The sequence below is a fragment of the Podarcis erhardii genome (genome assembly GCF_964252035.2).
Source record: "Podarcis erhardii genome assembly, chromosome: 14".
In the NCBI taxonomy this organism is placed as follows: Eukaryota; Metazoa; Chordata; class Lepidosauria; order Squamata; family Lacertidae; genus Podarcis; species Podarcis erhardii.
This window is the reverse complement of record NC_138503.1, coordinates 30,089,346-30,103,832: the sequence shown is the minus strand read 5'-3', so window position 1 is coordinate 30,103,832 and position 14,487 is coordinate 30,089,346. Positions and strand designations below refer to the sequence as shown.

At 47.0% G+C, this 14,487-nt stretch overlaps 1 protein-coding gene across 1 annotated transcript in view; it reads left to right on the top strand.

Moving 5' to 3' along the window:
- The first annotated feature begins 4,254 nt into the window (after window positions 1-4,254).
- Window positions 4,255-14,487, top strand: part of USP31 (ubiquitin specific peptidase 31) — a 33,338-nt gene continuing 23,105 nt past the window's right edge. The window contains exon 1 of the mRNA XM_081840538.1: window positions 4,255-5,184. Coding sequence (XP_081696664.1) covers window positions 4,363-5,184 — 822 coding nt within the window. The 5' untranslated portion in view covers window positions 4,255-4,362. The remainder of the gene's footprint in view (window positions 5,185-14,487) is intronic.

The following is a 14,487-nucleotide window of genomic DNA, read 5'->3' as shown; positions in this document are numbered from 1 at the left end:
TTTGGGGTTTATTCCTGTCCCTTGCTTTTGTTGCAGGATAGTGCAGAAGTTGGCAATAATGGCAATAATATGGTAACATTGGGGAAAGCAAATTATAAAGCAGAATGGAGGGTCTAGTATAAACCACCAGTAATGTGCTATGATTGTATCAATGATGTGTCGCAAAATACTGGAGCAGGGGTAGGCAACCTAAGGCCCAGGGGCTGGATGCAGCCCAATCGCCTTCTCAATCCGGCCTGCAGACGGTATGGGAATCAGCGTGTTTTACATGAGTAGAATGTGTCCTTTTATTTAAGATGCATCTCTGGGTTATTTGTGGGGCATAGGAATTCGTTCATCCCCCCCCCCCAAAAAAAAATATAGTCCGGCGCACCACATGGTCTGAGGGACGGTGGATCAGCCCATGGCTGAAAAAGGTTGCTGACCCCTGGTCTGGAGAGACCAATAGAAAACTGATTTGGGGTTTGTAAGCAAACTCTATTTGGGTGGGCTGGCTGTTTCTCTGCATCAATCCAATGTGGCAGCAGAGGACCTTAGGGACTTCAAAATTCCAGCTATGCTCAACTTGTAGACAAATTCAAATATTACAAAACATCACAAATCTCTTGTGACCTCCTTCCAAAGGCAACCAAGCACAGGAAACCACTGGTTCCATGGAACATGCCACCAAACAAGCAGGAGTGAGCATAGCAATTGGACATTTAGAATGGAAAGATAGATGAGGAGAGCGTGGGAATTTCCCATCCAAATGAGTCCGTAAGTAGTCAATAAACAAGGGGAATATGGGATTTCTTCTCCTATGTGAATACTCAGCAGGGATTGTTGTTGTCAACCATACAGTTTTGGAACTATATAATTAGATATGTATTGATGGTGAGGTGTTTCTACAATGAGGCATAGAAGAAAAACAAGCCCCCCCCCCTCTTTTGGCTGATGAAGGTGGTAAAAATGCTCCAAATAAATGATTCAGTGCAGTGTGTCATTAATATTTTCTCTCAGCCTACAATAACTGTGGTTGTATGAAGTATGGTGAATGCTGACATTCACATGAAGGTTAACAGCCCTCAGGCAAATGATGGGAATGTCTGCAAACTCCGAAATGCTGGCGATTGTTTGAAAAACATAGGATTGAATAATGAATTGTGTGTGTGTGTGTGTGTGTGTGTGAGAGAGAGAGAGAGAGAGAGAGAGAGAGAGAGAGAGTGCCATTCACAAGACCTATCTTGGACTGTTAGTTTTTAAGTGCTACAAGACTCTTTATTGTTTTTGTTGCAACAGATTAGCACAGATGCTCTTCTGAAATGTGAATTTAACATTTGCTATGTTTGAGGCTTTCAGTTTAACATATGCAGATACCACTGGAGGGTGGTTCATTAGGGTGAGCCTTGGTCTGCCCTGCCCAGCCCTACCTTCCTGCCTTCTGACAACCAGTCCAGAGGGTAGCAATGCCTATCAAGTTCCTCCTTTATAGCCCCAGTTCTGCCCTGGTAGAACTCAGCAGTTCTACACTGAACTCACTCATTGGCCCTGGCTCCCCCTACTGTTGACCTCCTTCCTTAAACTCTACCAGACTCTGTGAACAACAGCCACCCACTGACTGATATATAAATATATGTGATAACTTCAGCAGTGCCACCCAACCATATAACACACTGTAAAGCAGTGGGAGTCTGATCACTCCCAAATCATCTGCTTCTTGTTTTTAATAGATCCCATGTGGTTCATCGATGCCTTTACAGTTGCAAAGCAGGAGGAGGGCACATTCAAGATTACAGATCTTGAATGAAGACTGAAGGCATAACTGAGGTTGGGGTAAGCTGCAGCTTGTCTTCATACCCTTGCAGAAGCCTCTGCCAAAGATGCCAAAGGTTATCTCTAAAACAGCAGCGCATCACAGGAACACATCAGACAACCTTCAAGCAGTAAAGCAGAGCTTTCCAAACTTTTCGTGTTGGTGACACACTTTTTAGACATGCATCATTTTGCGAAATGGTCATTCAGTTTTACTAGCAAACCGAAGGTTAAATGAACCCCTTTCCAGCCCCAGGAGGAGCGCGGGGAGCATTCGCACAACACACCTACACACTGCAGCCGACACACTAACGTGTAGCGACACACAGTTTTGAAAGGAAGTGGTTGCTCCATAGGGAAGAACTAGGAGCACTGATATTGCTGGAGTCAGCGATGCTGCAAATGTGTGTGCGTGTGCGGGGGGGATTGCTGTGTTTGCTGGTAGAGGCTGGTCCAAGACATTTTGTTGCCAGAGGCAAAGGGCAAGATGGCACCTCCCTCCCAAGTTCAGAAGGTAACTGGATTGAGAAGGGACTTGAACTCAACACTGGCAACAGGATAGCAGCACACCTGGAGGCTGCTGGGTAGTTTAGGGGGGTGCAGGACAGGCCCTGTGGCACACCTGCTTTTGCCCTCCAACAAAGCAGTGGTCGCACCCGCCTTGCTCAGGGAAAGCTTCCTGGGCAAGGGCGGGTGTAGCAATCTAGTATGACAGCAACAATCACAGAGAACAATGGCTCTTAAAGTGAACCACTCAGTGGGATCAGGTGTTAAACAGGGTTGTGTTATTGCCCCAACTCTATTCATTATTTTCATTCCATGATCCTACGCTTTGTGGAAGGGAAACTCCCCACCGCAGTAGAAATCATATATTGAACAGATGGAAAGCTCTTCAGTCCGAGCAGACTGAAAGCAAAGAGTAAGGTTACTGTAAATTCCGTCATAGAGCTTCAGTATGCTGATGACAACGTAGTGTGTGCATGCTCAGAGGATGACCTCCAAACCATCCTAAATATCTTTGCAGAAGCTTACGAAAAGCTTGGCCTATCACTCAACATTCAAAAAACCAAAGTGCTGCACCAACAAGTACAAAATAACTCCTCTGCAGCGCCACAAATCCAACTCAATGGTGTAAGTTGGAAAATGCCAATCACTTCTCCTACCTAGGCAGTGATCTTTCCACAAGGGCCAACTTTGATGCCAAAATCCACCATCGCCTGAGCTCTGCGAGTACGACTTTCTCCTAATTGAAGTGCAGAGTGTTTGAGGACCGGGACATTTGCAGGGAAACCAAAATGTTTGTTTACAAAGCTATTGTACTGCCAACCCTACTATATGCTTGTGAAACATAGACCACTTATAAACACCATCTCCATCTCCTCAAAAGATTTCATCAATGGTGTCTCCGAAAAATTTTACACATCACTTGGTAAGACAGGCAAACTAATATCAGTGTAATGGAAGAAGCAAAGATCACCAGTGCTGAAGCAATGATTCTTCAACATCAACTTCGTTCGACTGGTCATGTTGTGTGGATGCCTGATGATCGTCTTCCAAAGGAACTACTCTATTCCGAATTTAAAAATGGAAAGCGTAATGCTGGTGGTCAACAAAAGAGGTTTAAAGACTGTCTCAAGGCAAATATTAAAAAAATGTAGTATAAACACTGACAACTGGGAAACACTGGCCTTCGAGCGCTCCAGTTGGAGAACAGCCTTTACCAAAGATGTCATGGGCTTTGAAGACACTCGAACTCAGGAGGCAAGGGAGAAACATGCCAAGAGGAAGGCACGCTTGACAAATCCACACCATGATCAGCTCCCGCCCAGAAACCAATGTCCCCACTGTCGAAGGACGTGTGAATCCAGAATTGGCCTCCACAGTCACTTACGGACTCATTGTTAAAACCGTGTTTATGGAAGACAATCTTACTCGGCCAAGAGTGATCACCAAAGATAAGAGAGAGAGATAGAATGTTTGCATGTTAGCTACTTTATTCATTTACTGCCACGATAATTCCGTCTCTGTGCAGAAAAGGCAACTCCTGGCTTCCCTGTGAGCTCCCTGATGCGACGGAAGTTTTGGCGGGAAGTCCCGAGGAGCCGAGCAAGAGGAAGCAGGCTCGGGCCTGGGCCTTCGATAGCCAGCGCCGAGGGGAACTGGGCCGCACTGAAAGCTGCCCGGCTGGCAAGAGTGGCCGAAGAAGCCGCCGCCGCCGCCGCCGCCCCTTTACGCTATTTCCCTCTCTTCTTCACTGAGGGAGACGGAGGAGGGGGAAAAGAGGCCTTTGCCAGGACCAAAGATGGCGGCGGCCGCGAGAAGGGTAGGCCGGCTAGCCCCCGCGGTTGCCCGCAACCAGCATGGCGGCGCCGGCTTCCTGCGTGCCCGTATCGCCGCGCGGGCTCCGCCCCGCCCGCCGCCGCCTCAGCCTGAGCAGCAGCAGCAGCAAGAGGAGGAGGAGGAGGAGCAGCAGCTCCGGCTCCTGCACGGCTGTGCCGCCGGTGAAGCTCCCAGGCGCGGAGGCTGGGCTGCGGGAATGAGGCGGTGGTAGGCCCGGGGGGAGAGGGCGCCATGTCGGGCCGGGCGAGTGGCGCTGCGGCGGTGGCGGCCCCGGTGCTGCCCGCCGCCGCTTCGCCGGTGGTGGCGGCGGCGGCGGCCAAGGAGAAGCGCTCCTTCAGCAAGCGGCTGCTCTTCCGGGGCCGGGCGGGCGGCGGCGGCGGGTCCGGCACTGGGGGCTCGGGCTCCTCCTCCTCCAGGTCGCTGGGCGGATTCATGAGCCGCGTGCTGAAGACGCTCTCGACGCTCTCCCACCTGGGCACCGAGCACGGGCCCGCCGCCACCACCGCCCGCCACGGACACCCCCCCGGCGGCAGCAGCCTGGGCCGCTGCTTCCAGCCCAGCCCGGAGCCCGAGCCGCCGCCTCCCCCGTCGCCGCCGCCGCCGCCTCCCCAGCCTCCCGCGACCCAGGAGCTGATCTCGCCGCCGCCACCGCCGCCGCCGCCGCCGGGCTCCTCGGCGGGGTCGTTGCTGCTGCCGGCCGTGCCCGGCGTGGCGGGGCTGCGCAACCACGGCAACACGTGCTTCATGAACGCCATCCTGCAGTGCCTCAGCAACACTGAGCTCTTCGCCGAGTACCTCGCCCTCGAGCAGTACCGCGCCGCCAACGCCGCAGAAGCCGGGGACGGAGGCAGAGGCGCCGGCGGAGAGGAGGAGGAGGAGGAAGAGGAGGGCGGCGGCGGCGGCGGCGAGAGGGACGTGCCAGCCGTGGCCCCCGCCCGCCCGCCGGAGCCCGCCCCGGACAACTGCAAGGGCGAGGTGACGGAGCAGCTGTCGCACCTAGTGCGGGCCCTCTGGACGCTCGAGTATACGCCGCAGCACAGCCGGGAGTTCAAGGTGAGGGGCTCTCCTGCTCCTCTGCCGGCTCCTAGCAGCCACTCCGCAGGGGAAGCATCTAATCTGGCCAGGGTCCCCTGTTCAGAGGCACCAAGAGCAGCAGCAGCAGCAGCAGGGCCAGCGCATCACCTGCAGCAGCTAAAAATAATCATCAGATGCCCTGCTTGCTTGGAAGGCATGCCGGGCTGTGCCCTGGGTACTCTTGGCAAAGGTGTCATTCCCTTGGGTTAGACCTGACATTTAGACTGTAAGCTCTTTGGGGCAGGGAGGTGCGCTGGTTGTTCTTAGGATGCTCCCTCAGCGGCATCCATGGCAGTGTGTTAATGATTTGTGGTGGCTTCCAGAGGTGGTGTATTCCAGCTTCACAGGTACAGGTGCTGAGATCTGGTGGTGGAAAAGTGATACCTTTGTTTAATTCCTAGTTCAAGTCATCCCTTTATGCAACTTAAATGCCTCTATCAATCAGTACTTGGCATAGATGATTTTTTTTCTTTCTACGTATAAGCTGGCTGATAGGAAACATTTGAGCAGATGCAGAGTGCCATTTGTGATAACTGTAGTTTCCCTTCTGTTCCAGGGGTGAGCTCTGAGGAGTCTTGGCTCATATTAAGACTGGCAGTGAATGAAGAATAGCAGAAAATACCTGCTTGGAATCTCCTTCAGGTGTTATCTGCAATTCTTATTGAGTGAGATGAGAGAAACAGTTCCGTTTACATCATTTAAATATGTTATTTGTTGGATCAACTTCCATAGGAGGGTATAAAGTTTGGAGTTGCACAGAGAATTCTGTCAGACCGAACAGAGGAGGGGCTACTTGCTAGGATCATAAGAGTTGGACTCCCACCCGGTTTAGTTCAGGAATCTTCACCATTCCTGGCATATGGGTGGCCATCCACTGCTTAAATGCCTCAAGTGTGGGAGAACCCACCAGCACTACCTGTGCTGCACCCCAATACCTTTTGTGTTGCAATATTTCTTTTAATGCTCAGTCAAAATTTGCTTCCTTGCAGTTTCTACCTATCAGTTCTAGTCCTGCTCTATGGAGCAACAAAGAATGAGTTTGCTCTATCTTCTTCATGGCAGAATGTTCAGGTATTTAGCACTGGTATGATTCTTAGTTAAACACACGTGTTTCTGGTAGTTCATAGATAGTAGCCCTGATTCCCTCTCTGCATAGGAACTTTGGAAGCAGCCCAATGCTGAATTAGGTTATTGGTTCATCTCACTCAGTATTGTCTACACTGACTGGCAGTGGCTCTTCTGGGTCTAAGGCAGGAGACGTTCTCAGCCCTACCTGGAGATGCTGGGGGTTGAACTGAAGAGACCTTTCTGCATGCTAACCAGATGCTCTACCACCTAGCTACAACCTTTCCCCAGTGGCACAGCATCCTCTGCAGGCTTTGGTCTTTCTGTGTAGAGAGATGTGACTAGTGAGTTAGTTTATGCCCAAGATCCCCAAAAACCTGTGTGGAAAGATAAGTTTGGTGTGTGTATCAGAAAGAAAGAGACATACATGCTAGTCAGTACTCCTGGCATATGAATAACACCTGAGCAATGATGCTTCACAATTGACTCTGATCATACCAAGACCCTGCCTATGACTGTGATGCCTCCTCTGCCTTCTTTTAATATTGGGTGATGGAAAAACTGCAACTTCACACAGCTCTGTTGTCAATTGGGTTTTGTTTTTTTGAGGCAAAGCTGGTGGCTGCCTTGTTAACTCAAAATGGAGACAAGTAATTGTATAGGAACAATTGATCTAGTCTTGTTTCCTACTTACCCTTTTGGTAGATGACAAGCAGTGCAATCCTAAGCATGCCTACTCAGAAGTAAACCCTATTTAATTCAATGTGGCTTACTCTTAGTTAAGTGGAGTTAGGAGTTCAGCCTTAGTTAGCAAAGTTGTGGGTTGGAAAATGGTTGGGCTTGGTCAACAGATTAGTCATGTATTTTCTCTTGATTTTTTTTTCAGGGTGGGGGGCTGCTCTTCCACTTTGTACCCTCTGGTCATGGATGAGGCTTCCTGGCTGCTCAACAAGGGCTGCTTAGAATGGACCTTGCTTCCAGGGTACTGTTTGTTTATGATTCGGTGCTTGGGACAATGAGGAGATTGTTCATTGCTTGTTTTTAATGATTGGATCAGGAGAATATGGAACACTTTTCAGCAGAGCTGCTTCTCTTTTAATCTCATGATGTTGGAAAACAAGTGGGGTGCCAGGTTTCAGGAGGCTACCCGCTGTTTACAAGAGCCAAGAGTCTACTGTTGTGTGCAAGAAAAGAGGGAGTTCGGGTTTGTCCCTAGCAAACTATGAGGTCAAATTGCCATAAACAGTGGATCTAGTGCAGCTATACTGGTTCAAGCTCAACAAGGCCTGTTAATGTTCTCAGTGGATTGCTGAGATTTTGAAAAGGGCGTAACTGTTTGTGTGATATTTGCCATTTCTTGGAGTGAATTGATTCAGTCTTGTTTCAGCAATTTTGATCACCAGTGGAAGAGACTTACTTAAATTATTATTCTAACATTTGCTCTAATTGTTTCAGAAACAACTTTGATCATGTTGTATTTCAGATTTTTCCTTAGAAAGTGTGTTTATTTGTTGTTGCCAGCATTAAAACTCCCAGAAGCAGAGTTTTTGCACTTTCTAGGCACTAGTAGTTGAAATACTTGCACAGATCCCATATGGAGGAGGAGAACAACAACTGTGAAATTAATAAAAGAGGAGGAATCCATGTTGGTTCATTGTGGGCAATGCCTTTATTAAGACCAGCCAAAATGTCATAAAATAGTGATCATGCTATTAAGGGATTAATTACTCTCTACTTCTCGGTACACATGCAAGGGTACTTGTCAATACCTTTTTGCATGAATATTTATTTGAATAGGTTTGAACATTGAATATTTCCTCCACTTAGTGTGTGCCCTAGCTGCCTACCAGGGATGGGACATAATGTGTTTCTTAGGCAGTTCATGGGTGCAGCCGTTGCAGCATGGATATTGTAACATGGCTCAGTCTGCCTACAGAATGGCTGCAGGTATCAGCCAATGGCCACTGGGATTATTTATGTTTCTTGCCAGGATGCTCTGGGACCTACTGTGTTAATGGGAAGGCTGTTAAATAAACTGTGTTAAGGGCTCAAGCTGGCCAGTTCCTCCCCTCTTCCACCCTTTCCCTTTTACCTGACACCATTGACATTCTGTTGCTCAGCTGCCCTCAGCTTTCCGAAGGTCCTGGAAGCTCATTGTGCCCTGTTGCTTTATTCTTATAAAACTAATACACTGCAGTTATCCTCCTGAGTATGAAGGGATCATTGCCTTGTTTTTCTTCCAAACTGGTGAGCATGGAAATAACCATCCCGGTCAGATTTAAACAAAACCCACAGATTTCTATCCAAACTGTTTCTTCCTGAATCTTTAGAATGGCGCCAAATTTGACTTGGTGTTTTGAGCAGGAATGGTGACTGTTGTTAGGTTGCCTGGGGAAGAGATAGTTGCTGCTTAGAGCCTGGTGACAACTTAAAGGCTAACATGTTTATTATAGCCTAAGCTGGTGAAGTGGGCTTTCTGCTTGGTCTTTAAGGAGCCACAAGAGTTTGGGATCTTGGCTGCAGCAGACCAGCATGGCTGCTACTCTGGAAACAGCTGTTCATCACCTTCATGTGATGTTTTACTTTCATAGGATCTTCCTGCTGAAGACAGGGAGCAATTTATTCTTGGAAACTGAACTGAAAGGCAGTTTCTAACCATAAAGGATGGATGAGTGGATGAATGAATAAATAGAGAGGAAAAAGTGGAAACTGATCTTACTTTATCTCGGGGGAAATAATCTGTCTGGTTTTTCTCCAAAGAGCTGAAACATGGCAGTCATGCTACTAGCCAGGGTGGATAAAAATAATTTCAAAAAAAGTGATAAGATTTTTTCCTTGATAAGCATTTCCCTTTTAAGAATACCCTAATGTAAAATCAAATGTAAATGTAATGTAGACTCAGCTTATGACACTTAAGAAACTTCATCAAATCTGCTTGTAAAGAAAGAACTGGGAGGTGATAGATACCCTTGTTGGTCATTGTGCAGCACAATTGTTCATGCACTTATTAAGGCTTGATTAAAGCTCAGCAGGAAAGCCAGCCTCAGCCTGTGGGCTAGTGCTAGCTGTCTTGGCACTGAAGTGACTCTTTTGTGATTTTCTGTAATTCTGGGTTTCCAGTTTTTGGAGGGGGACAGCAAAGGGAGTATTTCATTTGGAGCAGTTTTGTTACCATAGATTCTATGGTGTCTGCTTTATGTTTATTGTAGCAACTTCGAATATTTAGTGGAGTTTTTAAACTATTAAATACGGTTCACAAGGTCAGAAACTCAGCTGGGCATTTGTTGTATCAATGGTGATAGGTCTTATGCAGGGTCCCCACTGGTTTGCTGAAGCTGCATCACAGAAATAGTTACTTCGCTTGAACCAAATATACAAGAAGAAGATGGATGAGAAGAGGTTCATGGCACTGTGAACTTTAAAACTCTTTAAGGTCTTTGTGGCTACAGAATATTGGCACATTGAGCCCTGTTATGTGCTCCAGTCAGTGGTTGGATGCTCGACCACTGCTTTCCTCTCTTTTTGAGGAAGCTGGTTGCCTGTAGTGGTGGAATTTTGCCACTTCCACCTTGAGCAGTTGGTTGTGGGGTGCTTTCCTTCCCAGGAGACGGCGGCTTTAGCTGTGGTTGGGAGGCACACTCTTTCAACACTTCCTTGCCTGCCGGACTCCTCACTCATGCTGCTGCCCCCCTCCTGCTAGTGTTCCCCACCAGGAGGAGGAGGAAATGGCGGCAGTGATTACATGGTGAGCCTGGCGGGCTTTAGCACATACCAACATTATATTTCTTCACATGTTACACAACTGCAAGTACATCAGGAAACAGAGCTAGAAGCATGGCTTTAGTACTGGGCCTTGTTACCATAGACCTGTGTGTCTCCTACATGTCCTTTTCATTTTGTGCTGTTCCTCTTGAGAGAAGGAGGGAGGAGAGGATGTGCTGTCCTCCTTGCAAAGGAGTGGAAGCCCCTTTTAAACTGTTCAGGAGAATGCTGCCAAAAAATGGCTTCTCTTTCCATTTCCAGGGTGCCTCTACCCAGTATGGAAAGCTGGATAGCTTATTCTGTTAGGAGGGTAGCTTCTGTATGTCATATGCTGGAGCAAAATGAGAGTCTTGTAGTAATGTAAAGTCTATCTAATTTATTATGTCATGGACTAGAAAGCCTCTGCCATATTAAATTTGTTAGTTTTTCAGGTGCTATTAAGGCTCTCTTGTTGAGCTGGTTTCCTTCTCAGTGTGGCAGGAGCAGGGAAGGAGCGAAGTGCCTGCGGTTGAATAACCATGCACCAGCAACCGCTTGCTCACACTAATCCATAGCTTGTTTTAAATATGGTTTAATGTGATGTGCTAACTAGAACACTATGTAGAAAGCAGACTTGGGAATACGGCTCATTATTTAATTGAATGTTATCATTTTGTAATGAATAGAGTCCCTGAATGAACAATGCAAAACTTAAGTACACGGTCCTGGAAAATGCTTACAGTAATTCTTATTACTGTTACTTCCTTTTTCCATCTACCGTAAATGGCTATCAGGTGTGTGGAATGTCAGGCCCTCCAGATGTTGCTGAACTACAGCTCCCATCATCGCATGCCATTGTCCATGCTTGTTGGAGCTGATGGCAACACCTGGAGAGTCAAAGGTTCCCCACGCATAATATAGAATTGTTACTCTGGTTCTGCTCCTCTGGCTTTGTTGAAGTTGGTCAAGCCAAGAGGGTGCACTTGGTTTTTCTGTAGCCAGGTAGCTTTGCAAGGTTGTCAGGAGTAAAATGGGCTTCCCTCTCATAAGTGAGTAGGGCTGTTGAATGAATAAGAATTTTGTTTCCTGTATTGTCATTGTCAAAGTCTGTTTCAAAAGGCTCCTTTTTGCAAGACAAGATTGCTTTAACCTCCCTGTCTTTGTCAGCTATTTCAGTCAGTTGTATTCTGCCTACCTAAACATTTTCTTGGTCTTTTCAGTTGGATACAGAGAAGACTCCAATTCCTGCCCTGAATTTGTCGGTAGCAGCTAAATATGTGCCTCTTTATATGCCAGAATGATGGAGATTCCTGTAGCTCTGTGTAATAAGCACATTGGTTCCTCTTGAATGGTCTTCCTCCATAGGTTGCAGGTGACTTATGTTTTAGAAGTTCTACATACAGATTTCCCTCCCCCCACCCCCAGTGCAAGTTCTATCATTCTATCTGTGAAATGGAATCAAATAAAGATATAAACCACATCACCTGTTTTTAGACCCTTTGAAGTTGAACCCATTTCTAAAAATGCCCTTCATGATCTTGTTTAATAGAGAGTTCAGAAATGTTTGATCCCTGTGTCTAGCTGCATGGGGATCTGCGGATCTGTGGATTGGAGCAAACGGATACCAAAGACCCTGACAGCCACTGCAAGTGTCAGTTTAAGTGCTTGACAAGAAGTGGCCCTCCTGGATTTGGATCACAGAATGCAGGATGAGGTCCTTGTGGATTTTAAACCACACATCTAATGGAGAGGCAAATATGAAACTTAAAAGGGCTCATTATCATAAATAAACCCCCGATCATAAATAAACCCTGCATCAATTTTTGTCTCCTCGAGTGCTGAGAGAGGAGGCAAATCTGATTCTGATTTGGGTCATACTTTGTTTTATGTACACTTTTGATTGCTTTCATAGGATTAACTGTATACATTGTCCAGGCATGTTACTGTGCTTAACAGTTGGAAAATTCTGTGATTGATGGGATTGTTTTTGCTTACCAACAGGTTAGCAAACTATTGTTTAGATGTTTCAGTAAACATACTGGTTAATGCAGAGATTGGGAACTGCAAGCGAAGCAAGTAATTTATTGTTTTAAAGTACCTTTTTTAAAAAATAGAAAGCAACTTTCTCTAATAGTTTCCTGTCTTGAACGGTCTGTAAACAATGCACAGGGTAAGAGTTCCTGGATTAATAGTGGAAAACTACAGTTCCACCTCGGGGCTCAGGGGTTCTCAGTAAACTCCTGCAAATATTCTATGGTAGGATGTAAAGTTTATTTTGCATTCTTTAGGCAGGTAGCAGTGGAAGTGTGTAGCTTGTCAGGGTTGACCCCAAAAATTCTGCTTCCCAAGGGGAACTGGCCATGCCTGCACCCCACTTGAGAGCAGGAGGCCTGCACCTACCAGCCTACTCTGCCTAATGGTAGAGCTGGTCTTGGGGCTTGTAGCAGAAGGATACAAGACTGACAGTGCCATCCTGTGCTTCATGTGGGATCCTGCAGTGGTTTAACAGTTTGAGGCTCTCCTTGTTTTTGCCTGTCGTTCTTCCCTTTGCTGTTTGGGCACCTTTGTCGTGCTGCTGCCAGTGTACCTCATCCTGCTTTCCCGGGCTAAAACAGGAAGGCAGAGGGGTTTCCTGTTTTGCCATCACGTGATCAAGGAGCTTGGGTATCTTGGCCCGAGGATGCCCCCTCTGGGTCAGTGGTGTGCTGCTGGTTTTACATGGCATGCTCTCCGGGTATTCTGAGAACACAGCAGCCTCCCCGCACTCTGCCTCAGAGTTGGAGAGGGAAAGGGACTGCTACAGAATTGCCAGTGCTGTTGCTTCCCATCTCTGCAACTCTTGTGTTCTTATGCATTTTAATTACTGTTTTTCACTGGATTTTTTTATTGCTTCTATTTTGTAACATTGTTTTTAAACGTTGCAAGTGGCCTTGAATCCCAAAGTGGGAGAAAATGCGGGATATAAATAATGCTTTAACATCAAAGCTGAGAAGGAGGCTCAGCTTGTGACTGCAGCTCCCTTGCCTGAGTGAATGTGGTAGACAGAGGTGTAGGTGCTTGAGAGCCTGACAGTCTCCTTGAGGAGGCACAAGCATTTGGGACTTTATGCCAGATTAGCTTGGAAATGGGCAGGATTCGAGGGTCGTCATGGGGAGGGTCAGGACTTAGTCAGGATCCTAAGCTTCCTCAGACCCTGTCTCTGCCCTGCCAGTGAGTGAATATGAGGCTGGCAAAAGAGGTGGCATAAGCTGAAGTATTTCCTCTGTGGAGAGACGGAAAATGCTGACTCCTGACCACCCACACCTAATTGCTGCTCCGCTGAGCAGTTTGCAGGGGGGCAACTGCTGCTCTGACTTAGATGGGGCTGGTTTAGTTAAGTTGTGCCTGTAGATCTTTCCCTCCTTCTTGGGTTAGATATGTTGAGAGTTAAAATGCTTTTTATGCTTTCACATGGTACACAGCATTTATGCTTTTTAAGGCAGTGCAAAAACAGAGAGGAATTGGTGCTATTTTAATAGATACGGCAAATGTACAACTTCAGGGATGTGCAATAAACATGAAACTACTTGTGGAAGCGGTGGATTCCAGATTCATGTTTGCTTAGACTCCCTAAAAACTTGATATTGATATCTAGGGTATTTCACTATTTCCTGCTTTCCATGCAATTTATACAAAATCTCTTGGATTGCTTCAGTTAATGCTAGTGGTTATACTTTCTGCTTAAAGCTAAATAAAAAACACAAACCCATAACTACCTGAGATACATTGTGTGGAGCAAGAGTTATGTGCAGAATGCAAGTTAACTTCATCCAGCGACCTTGCTGACAAAGCAGAAAGGGGGGGGGGGTGTACAAGGGTCTGAAGGGGACTTGATCATGTTACATGTTTAGGAATGGGGCCTAGTCCTGCTCTCCTTTGCTCATTCCCACTTTTTGGCAGACACTGCTTGGCGAGGCCTGTGCTTATTCCCGAGTTCCAATTAATTGCCAAGGAGCCAGTGTGATTTCCATCAACATTTGCATCTCTTGACTAGACAGCCTTTCCTGCTTGTTGGGGTAGAGAGAGGCAGTTTTTCTGTTGGGTTCTTAAGGTTAAACTGCCTGTGTGAATGCACCCTGTTGTGATTTCCTTCTTCTCCTTTGGGTGTTACCAGATCTGTTCCTTGCAGCCGGCCTCTTCTGACTGCTCAGCATTTTTCTGCATGAGCAGTGCTACCTTCCCCCTCTTGTTTGTGGCTGTGTGGCAGCACAAGGCTTTTTTTTCTGCCCATCAGTCCTCTTTCCTCACTGAGAAATGTGGGATGGTGACAAGCACTTACTGTGTACTCAGGAGGGGAAGCTCTGTGGTGCCTTTTGCCGTCTCCTTCCAGCTTGAGCTGCTGCCTGCCCCTGTGGCTAAGCAGCGGGTGCCACAATTGGGCCGGGTGGGATTTTTCAGAGCTGCCTGAGGATTTTCCAGCAAAATAACAAGAAGGGG